The sequence below is a fragment of the Pungitius pungitius genome, chromosome 11 (assembly GCF_949316345.1).
Source record: "Pungitius pungitius chromosome 11, fPunPun2.1, whole genome shotgun sequence".
Lineage (NCBI taxonomy): Eukaryota > Metazoa > Chordata > Actinopteri > Perciformes > Gasterosteidae > Pungitius > Pungitius pungitius.
The window spans coordinates 2,271,738-2,295,025 of record NC_084910.1 but is presented as its reverse complement, the minus strand read 5'-3'; the positions used below and the strand labels follow the sequence as shown (position 1 = coordinate 2,295,025).

Sequence of the window (23,288 nt, the reverse complement as noted above, 5' to 3'; positions counted from 1 at the left end):
GATGGTGTCTGTGTCTTTGCCATAGGGGCTCTTTCAAAACCAGGTGTGCTGGCTTCTGAAGGACTTTAATTACAGAGGAAACCACATCAGACATGTGAACACGCACAAACAGGCACGCACACAAGTCCTCTGTCAAGTCATGTGATGCAGTTTATTATGATGGACTCCCTTTCTACTAAAGACTCAGAGGCCAGGTGCATTCATGTCGGATATAAAACTAATCTATTGATCGACACTTGAAGACAGGATTTTATTGTTCCATATCTGCCTAGGCTTTTAACTCTTTTCAAAAATAATTTAACTTTGGGATCAAAGTGTGTAAATCCTGTCTGCCTGCCCTGAGCCACAAGAAAGGGATATTTTTAAAAATTCAATCCAGTTGCCAGGAAGGCACTTATTCCTGTTGAAACTTGACAAAAAGATCAAAATGCTGTTTGACAACAGGACACACCAGTAAGCAATTGCCAAATTAAAATCCAGGAAGCTAGAAATTAACAAATGTATGTTTTTTCAAAAGTACCATAATCATCTTTATTGGTCTTTAATTAGGATTTAAAAGTACTTATTAAAAAAGCAGGGCTGTGTGATGATGGAAGTTAGGATGTATATATGCCATTTAGTCAGATCAGCCCCATGACACCCCATGCTGACATGTTAGTCTGTCTGTATGTCTGAAAACATCAGTGAGGAGATACACAATTAGAAGCAGTCAGACAAACATTTCTGATCTCAGAGATAACTATTATATATTGTCCAAATGTTGTATTCTACATTGTTAACCATGAAGTCATGTCCCTCACACTCAGAAGAGCTTCAGAGCATCGGAGGACTAAGTGCAGTGCATGTATTAGTTAGTCGTACAGTCATTAAAGCAGGTTGTTATTTACCATGTTTAAATCTGGTCCTTCTGGTTGCATAACGACTCGTTCTGAGCCTTTAAAAAGTTCTGTATTGTGAGGGGAAAAAAAATATTTTATATAATTACAGATTTGCATTTATTTACGCCCCGACTTGGCAAAGTTGTGTGTGAGAGAAGAAAAGTTTGATTATTGTAGCCAAGGTATAAGGAAAGACGTTGCAACACTTACTCTGCCTCTGCGGATATGTGAGGTTCAAGTAGAACACTGAGTATAATATAATGAGTGTGTTTTTCGGATGAACTTATTCCTGAGACTGGGATAAATTATAATGAGAATAACTCGCTCTTTCCTCTGTCTCCTGCATTTCCTCCTCTGCATCATAAGGATGGAGTTTCTTGCATGAGCTGCTCGTTTCTCACCACATGCAGGGATGTCTCTCTCACTGCATCGCTCCCTCTCTCTTGCCTTAAGTCTTCCCACTTTCTCATTCTGTGCAGTCCCTGGTAGGGCTACACTCTGTTAAACACACAGGCAGTGGGTGCTCCCCCGTGGGCTCATTAGTGAGCTGGCCCGCACGTCCTGGGGAATGCTGGAACAGACCATTCTACTAGTTCCCGCAGGGATGCCAGAGGATTCATTTTGTTGTCACGCTACGTTGTCCCTTGGTGTTGAATACACAATGTCATGTCCTATATTGGATTAATAGGTGCTGAATTGAGTCCCCAGGAGTGTGAATAGGCTGTGTTACCAGCCTCACCATTGGTGCATTATGTCAGAGGTTTATCCATGCCTTCATATGAGATCCAAGATATTTATTAGCTCTTAAAGGATCTCTTTGTTTCAGGGGACTCTGTTTCAGGGTGGTAGGGCCACTATTCTGCTGTTATGGCAAAGTGCATATGTGAAGACAGATGGGGTTAAGGTCAATTGTTTCAACATATACAATGTACAATAACATGTGCATTGCCAGTCCGCTCTTGACTCACACAGACTAAATCTACATCCGCTTTTAAGAAGGTATATAATGTAAAACATATGTAGTTCAACCGTATTACACCGACAAATTATGGCTGTTTTGAAATGAGCACATATAGATGGACAGCAAAGCAATGTATTGTGGGAAAAATGTCTCAATTTAAGTCCATTGTAGAATTTATGTTGACAAAAGCTCCACTGATAAGAAACAAAAACATTGCACAAACACTTTTCATATTAAAGTGTTTTATTAAAAAGACAGGTTTTCCATAGAGCGTCACTATAAGTACCATAAGTCCTTTCTTTAATGTCTTACCACAAATTACCTCAATAAACTGCCGTGGATTAAATTTCACTTTATCTGTAATTAGAAAACGTTGCCACAAAATATATTCAACTCTGTTTTATGACTAGACTATTGTATCTCATATCTAGGAAGTCTAAGTGATGTAACACAGTGAAACACAATAATAACCTGACAGAAGCAATCACTTCTGTTCTGCTTCTTGTCTTTTCTTGACAATGAGTTCCCTGGAAAAAACTAATTTCCTCGGCCACAGTGATTTCATTAGTCTGGCCATTGTTGAACACAAACAACAGTTCTCTCCTCAGAATGAGGTGTGTGAGCAAATACAGTATACACATATGCATGCAAGCACACACACACACACACATACACTGACTTCTACTCACACAGGCAACCTCGTTCTTGTTTTTGTATTGAGGTGATGTTGAGAGCTAATCTAATTGTCATTTTGTCATTGTGCTCTTTGTTCATTTCTGCCCTGTGGTGTTGGTGGTGGTGACATTTTTCAGTAATTGAGTTTTGAGTTTGTATTTTAACAATGAACCACAAAATGACCCAAAAAATGATTGAAATTTTCTTTTTGGCCGAATTCTACGGCTCTGCTATTATTGTAGGAAACATGTGCACATACAGGTGAAACTCAAATGCAAAAGCTCATTACTCAGTAATTCAACTTAAAAGGTGAAACTAATATATAGACTCATTACATGCGTAGTGTGAGATATTTCAAGCCTTTATTTGATATAATGTTGATGATTATGGCTATATAATATATATATATAATTTCACCTTTTAAGTTGAATTACTGAAAGTAAGACATTATGAGTACAATTAAAGTGCTGCAATTTGTTAGTGTTTGACATTGACATTACTTTTGCTGTTTGATATTAATATAGTTGTAGTCAGTAATGTTTTTTGGTGAGTCATATTGATAAAACACAAAAATAATGTACTGTGGCAACTCTCTATTCTGTATTTGAATACGGTTTGCTAAATATCGTTAATAACCTAGTACCTGAATTTATAATTAAATTTAATCAAATATTCTTGTTTTACTTATGTGGTTGGTTATTGTTACAAAGTGGATTCATATCAAACAAAAATGTGTCTGTCTTACAGGATGATTCCATAGTTCATCACATGGCCGCTAAAGCTATAGAGAACATTTCCACTGCGGTCTCTGGCCCCTCCCACCACCTGGTTACCACGGAGATAGGGTCCGCACTGTGGTACTTGTTCACCCACTCCACTGTGGAGGCTGTCAGAGTCACTGCCATCTCTGTAAGTTTGCAGTTCTTGGAAAAACCTGACATTGATACATATACATACCAACATGATTTAGGGTGTTGATTTCTAGTTCTAAGTCTTCTTCATTACTGCATAATCTTCAGTTACTAAATTGGGTATAATTGCAAATGCATTTTGGTTGTGTACATTTCCTTTTGAGCACTTGCTTTAACAATCAGACGTCAAGTGCAACGACGTTACAGTGACGTAGGAATGCAATGCACCAATGACATGGATTGTCTACATGTAAGTTTACCGCTGCGTCTCTCTCCCAGGCTCTCTCCAGGCTAGCCCAGGTGGTCCCAGCAGTGATTGACACCTGTGGCCCTGCAGTCATATTGGAGGGCGTTAGTGAAGCAGGGGCCAGGGTCCAGCAGCATCTACTCACTGCTGCAGCTGCTGCTCTACTCACCTCCAGCATCCATACACACCGCGTTGCACAGAGCAAGGTACGTGTACACTCTAATGCACACATGCATAGGAATGTATGTCAAATACAAATACCCACAGATTACAGTACAAATCAATTGGCAAAAAACAACTCGTACACAACCATGTTGTTTTAATGTTATTTTTCATTTATATTGCCACATGGACATTGCACAAGAAATATAGGTGATAGCATTATTACTTTATATAAAGTAATTATTTATATTTATATTATCATTATAGCGCTTTTATTTTCAGAGATGCTTAAAAGAGAACACAGCAAATCTGTGACACAAAACCAACCTTAAATTCTCTGAATATTTACTTTGTACTTTTCTTTGTCTTTCTCGGTCTTTGTCATTCTGTCTTTTTTTCGTACTTAGTTCATGAACTAATGCTGAACTGTGAGCAAACCCATTTTGATGTATTTCCTATTTCATTTTTTTACAAGATAGCCCATCTAGTGTGTATGCCAAGTGCTAATCTTGGTGAGGCAGTGGGGCTAAAATTGATTTGAAGGTTTTTTAGCTTGGAGTCTAGCAAAGGTAATTGACTCGGAACTGAATTTATTTGCATTGAGCATCCAATTTAACACCAGCATAAAAACGTAGTACTTCAACTCTGCTCTAATTATACACTGATATGCATTCAACCCCGTTTTCTCTCCCCTGGCACAAAGACAGACAGTCCAAGAGTTTGTTTACACAGAACTCTGTCTGTTAGTGTGCAAGTGTGTGTGTGCACGCACATACGCTAATTTGTAGAGTGTGTCAGTATCTAGGCTAATTGGCTGAATGAACACGCTCTAGCCTTCTTCTTCAGCACAGCATTATGGGTAGTGGGGAGGGACTTATCAGCTAGGCACACACTTATGGGTTTTGAAATTAATTAACTTGGTGTGTCGCCCCATAAACACACATGCATGCACACACAATCACGTTAGGTTACACATACACACACACAGACACCGTCGAAAGCGAATGGTGTTGGTGATAATGATAATGGTAATGAATGTTGGCCAGTCACAAATTTTTGTGACCAGTTACTGCCGCTGAGTGAATGGATGTCTAAAGTAGCTGCAGGCATACAAGTTTGTTTCAGTGTGTGCGTGTTGTGTGTACACATGTAGTGTGATGTGGAGTCTGAGCTGATTAAAATTTCAGCCTCTTAGTCGACACATTTTCTGATTACCTTAGGGGGAATGTTGCACAGAAAATGTTCTCGTTTTATTTGCATACGTTATTTGAATACATTGCAAGGGTATATTTTGACAAAATAAACATAACAAAGCACAGTTACCATTACCCCGTACAGAGTGCAAACTTCTATTATCTTCATACTCTGAACCAACCTACTTAGATGCAAACATTTAGGTGTTCTGTGGCACGTAACTGGTTAGTATATTCATCAAAGTGTAGTGTCTTGGCTCTCACAGAGTCAGTTTGACTTATTCATTTTTGTGTTGTGGTCTTGTAGGACTTGGTGCTGAAGGTGCTGTGTTGTCTGGAGAGTCCATCCACTGTAACAAGAGCCAAGGCATTTCTACTGCTGCTTTTACTAATACAGGACAACACAAACACACTGCTATTCTGCTGTCAACAAAGGTAAATACACACTTACAGACGCCCACACATACACATGGTATTATATTATCCTAGCCTGATTTTATATGTATTTTTTATATTTATTAACGAAGCAACAACTAGAAATTGCTTGCAATTAGTAACTTACCATGACTGTATGAAAATTGATCTAATGACTAATGGATATCAGATGTTCATTATAAACAACTCTTTGAGTTGGATGAACTAAATTTATTTTTTAGTTCAGGGCGAGAATCTTCTTTAATTATTTAATCGTAGCTTCTAGATTTAATTTCCTTACACAGCGGCAAGAACTCAATGTAAAAGCTGTGGGTCAAATCCAAGATTTTACCCCAGGTTTTTGGCAAATTATGTTTTTTTTAAGAAATTACATTTTGTCGCCAATTACTAAACAATTTAAAAAACAATGACTTGTGTAAAACAGTCCTGTAGGATCAACAGTCGAATCGCATGGCAAGTGTAATCTATTGATAACTCGATCGGGATGATGACACACTAAGTTCAAGGGTCTGTCATTTTGGCTCCATGGCAGACTATTCTGAGTCATCATTTACAAAATCTGAAAACACATTTTGCTTGTGAATTTGACTTGTGTATACTCTACAGATGTGTTTGATTATTAAAGGCAGTAGAAAGTTGACGCCTTAATTGTAATGCTCCTGTTATTACCTCCTGTCCACATTAAAGTAAAGTAGTTTCACATATGTAGACTGAGAAACGAGTTTCACTTTTCAAATTTAACTTATCTACTGTGGACATGTTATACAACAACAGCTGAAGATTTACACATTTTGCAGGGCAGGCTTTTTTAGAGAGATTTATCACATGCGCATAGATGGCTTTTCAACAGTTTTCTGGTATTTAATGCAGAACCCTTTTAAGAATTCCTTCATAAAAATTCTGCCTTGGGCTGTTAGCAAGGCGCTTGTACTCTGTATAACCTTTGCGTTAACTAGCACAGAAGCTGTGGGAATGATGGTATAAACGTATATGTACCCTGGACATTGGGTTTGTGCTGCTGTATGTTGTAACTTCACTGTAACTTCAAATGGTTCATTAACTGGTTGCCCTGTGATTCACCCCATGATCACTTGCAGCGCAGTTGTGAATGTGTATAGCTCATCAGATGCATATGCATGATATCTGTGTGTGTATATATACATACATACATACATACATACATGTTTGTCTGTTTTCTGTCCCTCTCACCACCACTCAACAAACACACTCTCGCTATCCCTCCTTTTTACTTGCTGTTCCTCTGTTCACTGTGGTAGAGCGGTGAGTTGACCTGCCCGTCTCTCTCCCACCGAGCACTCGGCATGATTCAACCGCACACACAGGCACACGTCTCTCAGTCCTGCTCTCACCCAGGCACGTTGGGTTTAATTAGCTCCTCGGTGGCGTGAAAGTGTGTGTGTTTTTGTCTGTATGATAAACTTGCTCAGCCCTCACTGAGGAAGTGTCAAGATTGCCATTGGGACTCACACACACACACACACACACACACACACACACACACAAAGCAGACCCCTTGTAGGTCGGTTGTGTGCAAGTACTTTGAGTCTCCCATAGCGACTGACAGAGGTGGAAAGTTTGTCTCTCTTTATTTAGCAAATTGGAAAAAAAATGTCCAAGGACCACACAAGCAGAAGTCTATCAGAGAGACAAATAGGCTGAGGGAAGGGAGCAAGCAGAGCGCTAACACCATCATCATGTGACCAAACATCACCGGCCCAGCTGCAATGTGTGTTAAGTAGGGACTGTTGGAACTGTTAGAATAATAACAAGATAAACTAAGATGGTTAACATATATATAAATATTAAATTAATATTATGGGGAACATTAGCATGTTAGCGTCGTCATTGTGAGCATGTTAGCATTTGCCTTGAAGCAGCATAGCCTCACAGGGCGGCTAGCGGTAGACTCTTTTTATTTTTTTATATATATATATTTATGGACACACCATGGGTCACAGTATGGGTGTGATGTTGATTGGTGTTGCCGTGGGAGGCGTCTCTCATCACACGTCTCAATCAACGAGAGGATTTGGGGGACAAGCCTCGGACTGCTGCAGCAGCTCACATGACACCGAACAGAAAACAACTGATGGAGTAATGGACAACGGTCAATTGTAACTCTTTACTCCGGTAATCCAGCCATGCCGTTCTCCCCTTAAGTTAACTATTGCTTGGAAGGAGCCTGTTAATGCAGTGGCAGAGCTTTGGATTCCAATTTTATGTGATTAAATTCATTTTTAGGTGAAGGTTGAATCAATATTTTAACTTTGTGGTAGAAAATGTCAATGCCCTGCTCTAATAAAACCACAAAAAACTCTGTCTTTTTAAAAAACCCTCTAGACAAGGCAACTTAATACATTCTTAAAACGTGCTACATTCAACAAATTGCGTCGTCCTATACTATTTACAGGATAGCTAGTTCTCTGGCATGAATCCTTTTTTTCCAATTTAAAATGTTGTAGGACCTAATAACATTTTAAGATATTAATGGGCCTAATTCCTTTCCAGTGTTTTCCCTACATTTACAACTTTGCGGGGGCGGACCAGAATGAATTTGTAATCCCACTCTCCCGCTTCACGATTCTCCCTCGAAAGCTTAGAATCAATATTTGTTAACCAATATGACCTTAATGAAGCTGTCTGAGTGTTTGCATCCATGCTTTTTATGCCTGTGTGTGCTTGTACACACATGTTGGTGTTTCAGTAATAAATACCAGTTAGCAGTGGTAACCTTTTGGCTATGAATTTGTGAATAGAATATTATTGATTACTGTTAAACAGAAGCAGTCTGACGAGAATAAGATTTTTCCAAACTCAGTGCCCCGTGTCAAGCTCTTGGCCAATCTCCTTGCACTTTCTTTTTATGCATGCGGTCAACATTCTGTCTAGACTCGTAATGCACCTGGAGAGAGACCTTCGCAAAGCAGCTCCCCTCAGAGAGAACCCCGGCCAAATTGGATATCTGTCCCAGTGTCTGGACTTACTGATTGTATATCTGAGTGGCACTGCGCTGCTGATACTGGGTATACACACACACACACACACTCCCCCTCTGCATGAGTGCACTTTAAGTAATTATTATTGTAAAGATAATATTCATTTACTTTTACTTATTGACTTTTGTGTCTCCGCTCCTCTCTCCAGAGGACGTCTTGTGTGCATTACGAGGTGTGACCGGAAGGAAACACCCTTCGGCAGCTCAGAGCAGAGAACTTAAACACACTTTGCCCAGAATGTCAGTGGTGCTGGACCTTATTTCATCCCAGGTAACTTGGGCCATAAGAGGTTTTTCGTCATTGCTTGATTATATTGTTGTTGCCTTTCTGCCTGCAATCCAGTACATATTCTCAAATCAACACTGTACTTTATTGTTGTGTTGCCAAACGCTGTTAATGTCATGATGCATTGCTGGTTTGGTATTTTAGATCTAGATCAGGTCCAGATAGACTACACAGGGTGCTTTGACAGTGGACGTCATTTGGGTTTAAAACCTGCAAGAAAAACAATGTTAAGGGTTTTCCTGCTCTTCAGCCCTTCACTAATTTTCTGTGTGATTGTCCTCTTATAGGTTTTTAGAGGTCACATTGTATCTGAAAAGTTTCTTGCTAAAATTGGATTTCTCCTGGTAAGTGTTTGCTATTTCAGTATTATGAATAAGAATGTATTGTTTGACAAACTGAAGGCATAGCCCAACTCCACCACTGAATGTAATTGATTTAAATTAATTCAACATGGGAACGTATACATTATAGTGGAAGTTTAAGTTTTTCGTATGTAAAGAAAAATTCAATCGCTTATCACAGAGCACACAAAAAAAGATTACTATAATCTTTTGTCTTAGTTTTCTACCCTCTTCTTTCATAGAACTATATAACTTCAATAGAGTCCAACGAAACCAATCTTACCTGGGCTTTGGGTAAGATGCTACTAAATTATTTTTAAAGATCTATTTCTTTGACCAAACTTTGCTGTGACTTCATGTGTTTTTGGATTGTGTTTTTCCTCCGTACACGTTAATCTTTTCATCAATCAATCATTTAACAAGGCTTTTATAAGTTGGAGTCAGTGGAACTAACTCGGATCTGGAACTGATTTTCTATTAGGTGCAGCAGCATGTGAAGAGTTGATTAAGACATCTCTTTCAATTGTGGAAGTCCTTAGTCAGCACCACGCTCTCATCACTCCACATCATTGTGCTGTAAGTATGCATTTAAAGCAGTTCTGCAACTGTCTTCCTGTCTGCTCTTCAGACGCAGCACTGACAGTAAGTTTGTGTGTCCGTCTGTTGGATAACTGTCCGAGAGTCATAAAGAAGTATGGGATCCTTTGGATCCCTTTGTTACCCGGATAATAGAGATACCAGTAAAGCTCTCACTTGTCCTCTCTAAGGTGATAAGCTCTAAGGGTCAGCTTGTACGCAAAGCAAGACACCAATCAACCATTGAACCTAAAGAGCATTATCTATACTGTGTGTGTGTGTGTGTGTGTGTGTGTGTGTGTGTGTGTGTGTGTGTGTGTGTGTGTGTGTGTGTGTGTGTGTGTGTGTGTGTGTGTGTGTGTGTGTGTGTGTGTGTGTGTGTGTGTGTGTGTGTGTGTGTGTGTGTGTGTGTGTGTGTGTGTGTGTGTGTGGCTTGTATGTGCATTGAATAGGTCTATGAGATTGTGTTTAATGACTATTGATGTATGGAAGTGGAGAGCAGCAGGAAGCAGACAGGATGGGGGGGAGAGAAAAGAAAAGAGATGAGGAATAGAGGAAGGAGCAAGAGGAGGTTGTGTCTACGGATAGTCAATAACACAGGAAGACACTTTAATTACCCACCAGCCAGCTCAGATTAACTTTTATTTCCCCTCTGGTCAAGGACACACGCTCATGTTTAAATGAGTTATGTCTCTGAATCCTCATCACAAAGTAAAGTTTCTTACATTTCTTTCCCTTATGTTTTTTTTCATATACCGCTTTCCCCATATGGGGGAATGTTGCATTTGTTTATCAGTGATCTTCAGATATTACACATTTCATCCGTGTAAAGTGAAATTTAAACCAAGCAGTGATGGGGAAGAATTTAAAAAGTGTTGCAATTGACTTAATGAGTCATTGTGATATCGGTAAACTGTTACAACACTTTATACACAACAAAGATATTTGGCTAAAGATAAATACAACTTCAAAATAGACTTCAGTCACTGAGCATGATGTTATCGCTCTAAATGTGCATTCAGCCAGGTTGGCTCCTTGAATCTGGGCTATGTATAACAAAAGCTCATTTATTTTTTGACTTCATGATATACAGCCTCCAGGCACAGCAGGTATATCAGAAGAAGATTGTTTTGTGCACTACTTGATCAACAATGTATGCATGAGGTTTGTCTCCTACATTTAACAGTAGAAGTCCCCCTTTCCCTTTGATTTCCCTAATGGTTTTAAAAGGTATTTACATTTCATTTGTTCCAGTCGTACAAGAATACAGATTAATCTTTGATCCACTAACAGGTAAAGGGCTTAGTAGGTTAGAGCAAAACCAGAAAAATGGACAGGATGTTAGACAGTGAGTGGACATGTCCCCCCATACTTCACAGTTCAGAGAAATTGTATCTCCCTCCCCGCACATGCGGGCAGACACACACACAAACACTATCCAGTCTTTTGATGGTTGTGAAACAAATACTCACTGCATTAAGTGGTGGACAATATCCTTTGTAGTTTCCCCGCTCTGGCTTTCAATGTAATGACCTCACACACTCACTCAGCATTACTGTTGTTTCTATGGTAATATTGGTAATCATGCAAATTCATGCATTACAGATTCATGCCTATTTTAGGACATTGACAGTTGTGGAACTACGTGTGTGTGTGTGTTTGATCAAAGAGATCACTCAACAGTGCATTTCCATAGTAATTTGATCCTCTGTGAAAGGGGTCTGTGTGGTTGATGCCCACCGGATTTCTATAAAACAGTGTCCTCTATTCAGTTGGATCTGAACCATATATTTATATATATAGTTATATGTATATATATAGTTTATTGATATACTTTTCTGCCTCAAATGAGAGAACACAGGACCAAATTAAACTTTAGGCTGTTTATGCTAATCCATGAGATTGAATATGAACTATTACTGACAAATTATCACAGCCCATTGTCATAGGTTTAGCTGGTACAACCCTACAGGGGGATCTTCTAGTGCTGCAGAGGTTCAGCCTTAAATTTACACTGCACAGAGACATTATTGGAAGAGGAAGTTACAGTGGGTGCTGTATATAACACCGGCTTGCAATTGTTCCACATTCTATTGATATACAGGCAAGTCGGATTGGATAAGAAACTGGTTGTTTAGATATTTGTGATTGAATGTCAAGGTTTAGGTAAACACGCTTTACAAGAATTTCAGCGTCAGAATTAGGCAAAATGATACATGTTAGATTCATTTGGATTTAAATTGCAACCTTGACTAGGTTTGCTTATTTGTGTGTTTAAAGTTTGTGGATGACGTCCTGCCTCCTCTGACGACACTGGCTTTCAGCAAAAATGGTAAGAGGGATGCACGGGTATGTGTACGGTTGGATGAGATTGAAAATATGAACAACATTTATAATTGCTGGACATGAAATTTCCTTGAACATCTTGTTCCCTTTTAAGTTCACCTCCTAGCATCCTACAGTAGAATATGACATTTGACTCTAAATGAATCATTTTAAAGTAAGGTAATGTCATATGATGTCAGATGTCAAATGTCACATGCATAAATGGTCACCTAGGAAGTAGAATATCAACAAAGAAACAAAAGCTACTTCTAACTACACATAAATACAGTATTCAAAACGCTTCCATTATATTCATCCTAGTGTGTGTGTGTGTGTGTGTGTGTGTGTGTGTGTGCGTGTGTGTGTGTTCCAGTGGAGTGGTCTGTGTTTGTTTTGAGGGTGCTGTCCGAACTCAGTCTTGTCCTGCTGCTCAAGGAGAGTAATGGGACTGAGGAAGATGAGCAGACAGAAGGAAAGAAAGAGAGGAGGCAGGAAGGAGGAAGAGATGCTGGAAGCTCCTGTGATCAAATTGTACATCTCATTAGTGAATCTCTGCTCCCAAGGTTGGTGCGCCTCTTTCTGAATATGAACTATATATTTAGTTTTTTCTCACTTTTCAGCTATGTGTGTCTGTACCGTGTCCTCCTAAAATTCTGTTTATTGTAACTCTAGTTCCCCGCTCTTGCTAATGATACCAACAGTACATTAATTATTAACACTGTGAACACCATATGTTGTACTCATGCATTTGTGTGTCTAGGTATGAGTCTCTTCTGCGAGCAGCAGAGCCTACCCCGCTCTACGCACTCAAACTGCTGGTATCTATGACTGAACACAGCACGCAGATCTGCAGGTACCGTACACGCAGGCACGAATACAGTAACAGTGTAACCTTACTGGAACCAGCCCAGGTATTTTCCACATACTAAAGTACACTGCTGTAGAACTATGTATTACAAAGTCACTGAAGTAGTTCCATGCTCAGCAGAAAAAAAAAACTTCAAAGCAAACCTGATCTATTGATGACTGTCGGCCTGTTCTTTTACACATAAATTATTCCTCTGTGTTCTAATTGAAATGCTATCAGCACAATGCATTTGCTCACTGAAGACTCCACTCCTTTGGACTCCACTATTCTTATTCTCTGTCCAAGACCGACTTTTGTTTTTCAGTCAAATACACACAGGCACAGGCGATCACTGTGTAATGTGCCATTCCCAGGTCAGCACTACTAACTTTTTTTCATTCACAGCCATGCAAACCCATACACGCGCATGGATAAATGCACAAACACCCACCCACTTACTATAAGCAGTGATCATGTACACCCCTCTAAAAGACACTGTTTACTGCATTATTAATCAGTCTTAGGTCATAAGGTGCTGTGTCAGCAGAGTGCTAAGACTTAACATATTGTGCTGATCTATCTCACTCACTCACTCACTCATGTGTGTTTGATGGCTGCGTTCTGACACTGGCTGTCAGTGACTTGATCTTGATTCTCTGGCGCTCTGCCTTCTCTTTTCAGCTGTTGACAAAGACAGAAGGTTGAGGGAGAAAGAATGCGGAAATAGGTTCAGGGCGGAAGGAGGAAGTAGGAAACAGTTTGAAAGGGAGATTCAAAAAAGGGGGGGTGAAGGTCACATTGGTAAAGAGATAAAATGTTAAATAAATGTGGGAATGTAGATGTATACATTGTGGGGAGTTAATGGATGGGGCAGCATGAACCAACATGCTTCAACTCCTTTGAGAAGGTGAGAAAAAGTAGGCAAACAGAGGGTCCAGTTTCATCCAGGTTACAATATTTCATCTTTCACCATTTAATACTAATGCTGCGTCACAGGCAGTAAAGTGTCTACTTTCTAGATGCAGCATTGAACTTGTTAAACAAGCTTACAAGCTTCTGTTTTGTCCTTCCCTCATTTCCGGCCCTTTTTGTATCCACTAATTTGATCTACTACTAATTCAACCAACCGTTCCACTCTATAATATTCAACTTTTCAGGTCTATCTCCTTCCCCCCACCTCACCAGTTCAGAGCTCACCCTCATAGCTGAATACGCACCCACTTCTCTTATCAGTAATATTACCCCCTGTCGGCTCCGTCATTCTCTTCCTTCCTTTCTCCTTATCCCCTTCTTTCCTTGACACAAGTAGAGTGACGTGAACTTTTTAAATTGGTGTCAGCACTCCTCTCTCTACATCTGTTTTTCTCTCACCCTTTTTCCTCCGACATTAACAATATTTTACATTTTTTTCCCTGTCTTCCTCGTTCTCTTTCTCTCACCATCTCTAATTTATTAACATTAGTCCACATTTCTTTCTTTCTCTGTGCCCTCTTTGCACAGTTCTCCCTCCATCACTACGGTTATACAATCATAAATTAAATTGCCTGGGTCTTGGTTAGATAAGTGTGGCTATGAAGCCGGCCGAGCGGTAATTAGATGGTAAATTGGGGACATTAACGTTTGGAAGGCAGCCTGCTGTTTCTCTCTGCATTATCACAGCCCAGACACACCTTCAAACAACTGCATTTAATCTGACCTTTAGCCAAAGAACGTTATGCTGTGTGGTTAAATATGTGCGTGCGTGCGTGTGTGAGTGTGTGTGTGTGTGTCTTAGTATGTTTTTTACATACTAAATGTCTGGTTATCATCCAAGTATCGGCTATTAGCATTGTGTTTTTAGTATTAAACCACTCATGATTGTTTGGTTTGTGTTTTTCTTTCCTTTTTCCATAACGTAATAGCGTTTCATAGGCTCAACCTTGCGGAGCCATGATTTCATCAATTTGCTATCGTCATTTGTACAACTTAGTTTCTCTTAGGCAGATGCAAGGGAATTTGTTAGGTGCTAACACCATGGTGGTTGTTTTCACACGGTAAAAGTCTTGAATTGTGTGTAACAGCCTGTTTTACTGGGCTGCTCTATGGTGTGAATTAATGCATGAAAAAGCTTTTACAATAGTCTTCAGATGATGCAGAAACTCATCAAGGTGTGTCATTTGTGAATAATTGGACCATCCTCCAGGGAAGAACTTTGTACAGACCTTCAAATGCTGAGATACAATCTTCTGATTTATTATTTTTTAACTTGTAATAACACGGTCCAGTATGCCCTTGCAAAATTATCCAAAACAATGATTCAGAGCAACAAGGATTTCTAACAGAAAAATGATATTATTAGTAGTGTAGAAGCCATTCCACTACATTTGTATTGTGCATATGAAACTGCCTTTTCTGTTGATTTATTTGTGATGATTTAATGATGACGTCAGGGGGCGTCGGCTATTTAAATGTCACCTGTGTAAGGCCAGGTGTGTTTTTCTATTTTGAGGGCGGAAGGAGACACTATTTTTTGACCGCATTACGCATTACGCATTACGAGTTGAATTCTCCGTCTATTTATGAGTGTGATTTATGTTGTTTTGACCGAACCATGAATAAAGGAATATCGAAGTGACAATACGAGCCAAATGCGCGTTGATTTTACCGACCGCTCCTACATCAAGTCAAAAAATATCTCATCCGAACGCGAGGAAGGAACGCCAGGCAAGGTGGAAGTGAACAGGCTGTCCCGGGAGTCACGTCGTCTTGGATTGATCTGGACTGCGGCCAGAATCCGATCTCACCGGTACCGTGAGTAAACGAGCGTATGCGCTGTTTTCCGAACCTGGTTACGATCAAACATTAAAACCGACAGAAGGAACCAAAGGAAACGTTCAATAACAACAAATAAATCCATAAAATGCCTATAAATTACGAGATCACTTAAAGACACCGCGTATCAAACAAAGCACGGCCGCGCGCACGAATAAGTAAAATTAAATAAAGACGTAACTGAAACATTAAAGAATATTGACAGCTGACGCTGAAAACCGAAATAATGGCAGAAGGAACCGAACGGGGAGTCACGGAAGCCGGTATGAGTGAGACGGATACGGCACAACAAAATAAAGCGTTTAAATCATTGAGCGCCACACGTAGAGGAAAACTCTCCCACTGTACTCGGAAAATGAATGAAATAAAATTAATGATGAAAGAAGGTGCCGATGTTCATAATGTTAATGAAAGTGCAAATGAATTTATAAGATTGCTGGAGGAATTTAAATTGTGTCATGAATCTGTTCAGATTCTGCTGCCTGAGGAAGCAAGAAGGAATGAAAGTTTGGACTGGTATGATCCAAAAATTGCAGATTATGACGTTTTCCTGACTGATGTGGATCAATGGAAAAGGGCTCAGCCCGACCCACATTCTCTGCTGGATGTTGGAGACAGTGTCTCACAGACTGGCTCACGACGCTCCAGAGGTTCCAATTCTTCATCTATGGTTTCAGCACGCATGAAGATAGCTGCAGACAAAGCTGCTCTGCAGGCCAGAGCTAAAGCTCTGAAAAGGAAACACGAACTGGAAAAGGAAAAGCTTGAGCTGGGGTTAAAAATGGAATCCCTGGATCTGGAGGCAGATATTGCTGCAGCTGATGCAAGGTTAAAGGCTCTAGAAGAATTCGAAAGTGACGACGCATCAGAATCCGGAAAAGAAATGGAAGAACAGATAGAGGCATCTGACAAAAGAGGAGATCTAACACAAATGGAGTCTGCACGGATAGGAACCATACCGAAAAGATCCTTACAAGGAATAATGCATACTCTGAATCCAACATTGACTGGAATCTCAAAAGGACCTGAGCAACCACCAAGGGTGACAGCAAACCCTCACACACACAGAGCTGTGGTTTCTGACCGACCACACAGAAGAGGCGAAGCCACACCCAGAAGTGAAACACCTCAGAGCATAGATCTCACAAACATTCTACAAAGACAGACAGACTTGACAGATTTGCTAGTGATACAGCAGAAAGAGTCTAAACTCCCCCAAAGAGAGGTGCCGACGTTCGACGGCAATCCTCTCACCTTTAGATCATTTATGAAGGCTTTTAAGCACAACATCGAGGATAAAACCAACAGTAATGAGGACCGACTGTACTTTCTGGAACAATATACTGTTGGACAGCCAAAGGAGCTAGTTCAAAGCTGCTTTCACATGAACGCCAGGACTGGCTATGAGGAAGCAAAGCGCCTGCTTAAATATCACTTTGGTGATGATTTCAAAGTAATTTCTGCATATATCGAAAAGGCCTTAAACTGGAACCAAATACGTACAGATGATGGAAAGGCACTTCATAGCTACGCCCTCTATCTAAAAGGCTGTGGTAATGCAGTTCAGAACCTCTCATACATGTCAGAGTTGGACTCACCATCTAACATGAAAAGACTTGTTTTCAAACTCCCATTTAAACTCCGAGAGACATGGCGGTCTACTGTGTGTGACATCACGGAAAGAACACACCAGAGACCTACATTTAATGACCTTGTCCTCTTTCTGGAAAGGCAGGTCAGAATCATCCAAGATCCCGTCTTCGGGGATATCCAAGACCCTACCGGAAGCATAAACAGCAGAACATTCAAAGGAGACCAACAGTATACAAGACCTAGCAGCAAGAAAAGCTTTGCTACAACTGTCATGCCCAAAACAGAAACCCACATGAACACTAATGCACAGGAGAGGCCGGAGAGGCCAGAGGGCATCCGTAAACCAATGGACGCCTTCATCAAACCTTGTGCCTTCTGTAACGGAGATCATGTGATGGAAACATGTGAAATAATAACAAAGATTCCCCACAAAGAGAAAGTTGAGCTACTGAAGAAAAATGGACTCTGCTTTGCCTGCCTGGTCAAAGGTCATATGAGTAAAGAATGCAAGAAACGTCTCACATGTCGTTCCTGTGAGAAAAAACACCCCACTGTGTTACATATAGATAACTTTACTCCAGGAGACAATAGGCCGGTAGCTAAGTGGGATTCAGACACCAGGAGCAAGTGGATGGCTAAGGTTTCTTCTGCAGCACAAATTGCTATGGTGTCATCAACAGCACAAAAGTGGGGCAGAACCACAGATCATAGATTAGCAGTAGTACCTGTAAAAATAAAGGCACACAAAGGCAGCCGTCTGATAGAGACGTATGCATTCCTAGATCCCGGAAGCACTGCTACCTTTGTCACAGAAAACCTGATGGAACAGTTGTCCGTCAGAGGAAAGAAAACCGAAATATTACTCAGAACGATGGGTCATGAAAAACCTGTGAAAACCCACGTAATAAGAGGACTGGAGGTATGCAGCTTGGAAGGCAACAGCTTCATAGAACTTCCTGAAGCCTTCACACAAAATGCCATCCCTGTCAGTCAAGAAAACATCCCGACAGAAACGGACATAAAGGGAATTCCCTACTTAAATGAGGTCCACATAAAACCCATCAAAGCAGAAGTAGGCCTATTGATCGGTACAAATGTTCCACAGGCTATGGAGCCACTGAGAGTGATCAATAGCCAAGGCAAGGGGCCCTATGCAGTCCTTACATGCCTAGGTTGGACTATAAATGGACCTCTCTGCAGCACTGCACCTATGGATGAGGACGGCCGGCCACGGATAGCATCCAATAGAATATCAGTAGCCAAGCTAGAAGAGCTTCTAAGACACCAATACAACCAAGACTTTTCAGAGTTGGCCTACAATGAAAAACAAGAGCACTCATTTGAAGACAAGAAATTCTTGCATGTGATGAACAGCTCAGTCAAAAGGAAAGATGGCCACTACGAAATACGACTTCCTTTCCGTCAGGATAACATCAGTATGCCAAACAACAGGAAGGTGGCGGAACAAAGAGTATTGAATCTTGCCCGTAGATTCCAGAAAGACGAATCCTTTCGGAAAGACTATAATGGCTTCATGTGTGACGTCCTGAGGAAAGGGCATGCAGAAAGAGTGCCAGAGGAACAACTCTCCCGGAAAGACGGACGACTGTGGTATATTCCTCACCATGGTGTCTACCACAAAAGAAAAAAGACTATCCGGGTGGTGTTCGACTGCACCTCTTCATTCCAAGGAACTTCCTTAAATCGTGAGCTGTTGCCGGGTCCTGACCTTACGAACACACTATTGGGTGTACTCCTCAGATTCCGACAGGAACCAGTGGCAGTGATGGGGGACATTGAAGGAATGTTCCATCAAGTAAGAATACCAAAGCATGATGTGGACTTCCTCAGATTCCTGTGGTGGCCAGATGGCGACACCAACCAACCGCTAGCAGAATACCGGATGACTGTGCATCTCTTCGGAGCAGTCTCATCACCGAGCTGTGCCAATTTTGCACTGAAGCGGACAGCTGATGACAACGAAGGAAAGTGTAGCACTGATGCTCTAAACACCATTCGCCAAAACTTTTACGTAGACGACTGTCTGAAATCTGTCCCAAACGAGAGCCAAGCCATCCGTCTGGTGAAAGAGCTTCGATCAGTCTGCACCACAGGTGGATTTAAACTCACCAAATGGACCAGTAACAGTCGTGCAGTCCTTGCCTCTGTTCCAGTGGAGGAGAGAGCAAAGGCAGTCAAAGATCTAGACCTCGACAAAGACAAATTGCCCATCGAAAGGGCCCTCGGCATGCGATGGGACATTGAGTCAGACACTTTCTTCTATTCAATCACCCCAAAACAACCATCAGTAACACGCAGAAGCATTCTATCGGTGTTGAACTCTGTATACGACCCCCTAGGTTTCATAGCGCCAGTCATGCTGACAGGAAGAGGAATACTGCAGGACCTGTGCAAGCTAAATTGTGGATGGGATGAAACGATACCAACTGCTTACACAGAGAGATGGACGGAATGGCTAAAAGATCTTAACCTGATTTCCAACCTAAGAATCAGGAGATGCCTTAAGCCACAAGATTCCGAGGTTGTTAGAGCACAGATGCACCACTTCTGCGACGCAAGTGAGCGAGGTTACGGGACAGTCAGCTACTTGAAACACGGCAGTAAAGTTGGACTACCTCACATAATGTTTTTGATTGGGAAATCAAGAGTTGCACCCTTAAAGGTGGTGACAATTCCACGTCTAGAGCTTGCTAGTGCAGTTCTCGCTGCTAGGATGGACAGGATGCTGAGGAGAGAGCTCGAGTTAATCCTCGAGGACTCAGTCTTTTGGACCGACAGTACCGCTGTCTTAAAATACATCCAAAATGACGCCAGAAGGTTTCAAACCTATGTAGCCAACCGAGTGTCCACTATTCGGGATCTGACACACAAATTCCAATGGCGCCACATAAAGACAGAACTCAACCCCGCAGATATGGCATCAAGAGGAATAAAAACAGAGAAGTTCATTCAAGAAGGACATTGGCTGAGTGGTCCAAATTTCCTGATGCAACCGGAAACTGACTGGCCAGTGATTCAAGTACCACCCATGCTGTATGACAGTGACCCGGAGGTCAAGAAGGTGGCCATGGCTTTCACTACAAGTATACTGCAAAATGAAAGGCCACTGACTCGTTTTATTGAGCACTTCTCATCATGGAACAAATTGATCCGATCATCAGCCTGGATCTTAAAAATCAAAGAAGCTCTGAGACGAAAGAAAATGACTAACACGTACGGAACCAGGTCGCAGCTGTCCGTGGAGGATTTAGCCAAGGCAGAGCAATCACTTGTGTCTTATGTCCAACAACAATCCTTCAAAGATGAGGTGACCTCTCTACAAAGGGGCTTACCAATAAAGACAAACAGTAGGATCTATAGACTAGATCCCATCCTCCAACATGGAATCCTGAGAGTCGGAGGCAGACTAAGTAAGCTGGCAATGCCAGAGGAAACCAAACATCCTGCTATTCTACCCAAGGACAACCACCTGTCAAAGCTACTACTACATCACACCTCGATGGCTCATTGTGGAAGAAATCAACTTATCGCAAAACTCAGGACAAAATACTGGATTCTAAGAGTAAATTCTGCTGCAAGAAAGATAACAAGGGACTGTGTACTTTGCAGGAGATGGCATGGCACAGCAATGACACAAAAAATGTCCGACCTACCGCTACACAGGATAACACCTGATTTGCCGCCCTTCACCCATACAGGACTAGACTACTTCGGGCCCATAGAAGTCAAGCGCGGCCGCAGCAAACTAAAACGGTACGGAGCCTTGTTTACGTGCCTAGCAAGCAGAGCTGTACATCTGGAGATGGCCTACTCAATGGATACAGACTCATGCATTTCTGCACTGCGAAGATTCATCTGCAGACGAGGCCAAGTGAAAGAAATTGTTTCCGATAACGGCACTAATTTTGTCGGGACTGAACGAGAGCTTCGAGAAGCACTTACACACCTTGACCTCAGCAAGATCCAGCATTCGATGCACGCTGAAGGTATCAAATGGACATTCAACCCACCATATGGTGCCCATCATGGAGGCGTATGGGAACGACTCATCCGGATAATAAAAAAGAACCTCTACTCCATCACAAGAGAACAGATCCTGGATGACGAGAGTCTCCAAACAGCTCTATGTGAAGTAGAGGCAATCATGAATGACCGGCCCATCACAGTCTTATCCCAAGATGCAAAAGATCCAGAACCTCTGACACCCAACCACCTGCTTCAAATGAAGCGAATGCCGACTCTTCCACCTGGACTCTTCGACAAAAGTGATACCTATTCCAGACGAAGATGGAAGCAGACTCAGTATATAGCGGATCTTTTCTGGAAACGCTGGATACGAGAGTACCTCCCATTGCTACAGGAGAGACAGAAATGGAATAAGATCAAAAGGAACCTAAAGCATGGAGACATAGTGCTGATCATCGATGAAAGCTCACCACGCAACTCCTGGCCTATGGGCCGAATCACGGAAACCTTTCCCGACAAAAGGGGACATGTACGTCGTGTCAAGATCAGGACACAAAATGGCACCTTGGAAAGGCCCATCACGAAGCTGTGCCTTCTACAAGACATGCCCTGATTAGATTTTTTTTTTTTTCTTCGACCCTTGAGAGAACTCATTTTCCTTTTCTCAAAAAACTTTTCGTTCACATTTTTGGAATTTTTGGAACCCGTTTTCCAAAAAGGACTATCGGAACTAAATGGATTATATTTTTGGCCTTTTTTCTTAATTCTATGAACACGAGACAAAGGACTCTAGAGAATGGTCTTCATTTGTTTAAATGTATGAATTGTCCTATACCGGTCAATTAGGGGCCGGAGTGTAGAAGCCATTCCACTACATTTGTATTGTGCATATGAAACTGCCTTTTCTGTTGATTTATTTGTGATGATTTAATGATGACGTCAGGGGGCGTCGGCTATTTAAATGTCACCTGTGTAAGGCCAGGTGTGTTTTTCTATTTTGAGGGCGGAAGGAGACACTATTTTTTGACCGCATTACGCATTACGCATTACGAGTTGAATTCTCCGTCTATTTATGAGTGTGATTTATGTTGTTTTGACCGAACCATGAATAAAGGAATATCGAAGTGACAATACGAGCCAAATGCGCGTTGATTTTACCGACCGCTCCTACAAGTAGAGCTGAGGTTAATACATCTAAGTTGTCCATGATATATTCTCTATTGTAAAGCGACTGTCGATGTATGACTAATGCAGCAAAGGTTGTCTCGTCTGTGTTTGTTCTCGTATAAACTGTTGTGCTCTGGCTGCTTCGAGGCCTGGTGTTGTGCTTGGTGTCCAATGATGCATGGCTGGTCGTTTAAAGGTGGTTCGGTTTATCATGCTGTGCCGGCCGGGCCTGTCCCTACCCAGTCACCTTCCTAATGGGAGGACATCCATCACCTCATAACACACACACGTTCATATGATGAGAAAAGAGAAACTGTTGAAGGACTCACAAACGGTACAGTCTTAATATATAGTTTATCATCACTCTGATAGGTTGAAAATAACTACTACAAAAATCTATCAGTGTCCACAACTCTACAGGATCCTCCAGAGACATTTTAATGCATTTGAATACTGGTAGATCAGTGGTGTGCTGGTCGCAGCAACTAGATTCTTCACTAGATGTTGTTGTTTTGGTTCACAAAACTCTGTAATGGTGTGACCTTAGGATGAAATGATACTGGTATTGATTCCTGTTAAAAGTAGTGTACAGGACTGCACCAAAAATAATGGATAAATAAACATTTATGACTTGAGGAAGGCCATTAGCAGTTCATATAAAACATTTAAGATGCATTTATACCAGGACATTAACTTTTATCGAATGAATACAGCCACCCAGTTTATGCACTCTGATTTTAATAAACTTTGAAGAACATTACAGGAAGTTTATTCCTCTATGTTTGCTGCTAAAAAGTTCACAATAAGGTTTCTCTAAGTGGTGTGATGCCTTCCAGGCAAGCTATAATTCATACTTAAAATTAAGACGAACAACCTT

General features: G+C 41.2%; 1 protein-coding gene across 3 annotated transcripts in view; it reads left to right on the top strand.

The window, feature by feature from the left end:
• The window catches only part of ulk4 (unc-51 like kinase 4), a 74,542-nt gene that overhangs the window by 29,478 nt on the left and 21,776 nt on the right, over positions 1-23,288 (top strand). For all 3 annotated transcript variants that reach the window (XM_062565757.1, XM_062565758.1, XM_037453760.2), the window contains exons 20-30: positions 3,262-3,423; positions 3,705-3,878; positions 5,335-5,462; positions 8,373-8,506; positions 8,628-8,749; positions 9,052-9,108; positions 9,348-9,399; positions 9,587-9,681; positions 11,962-12,013; positions 12,380-12,569; positions 12,767-12,859. In XM_062565757.1, the coding sequence (XP_062421741.1) occupies positions 3,262-3,423; positions 3,705-3,878; positions 5,335-5,462; positions 8,373-8,506; positions 8,628-8,749; positions 9,052-9,108; positions 9,348-9,399; positions 9,587-9,681; positions 11,962-12,013; positions 12,380-12,569; positions 12,767-12,859 (1,259 nt within the window). The remainder of the gene's footprint in view (positions 1-3,261; positions 3,424-3,704; positions 3,879-5,334; positions 5,463-8,372; positions 8,507-8,627; positions 8,750-9,051; positions 9,109-9,347; positions 9,400-9,586; positions 9,682-11,961; positions 12,014-12,379; positions 12,570-12,766; positions 12,860-23,288) is intronic.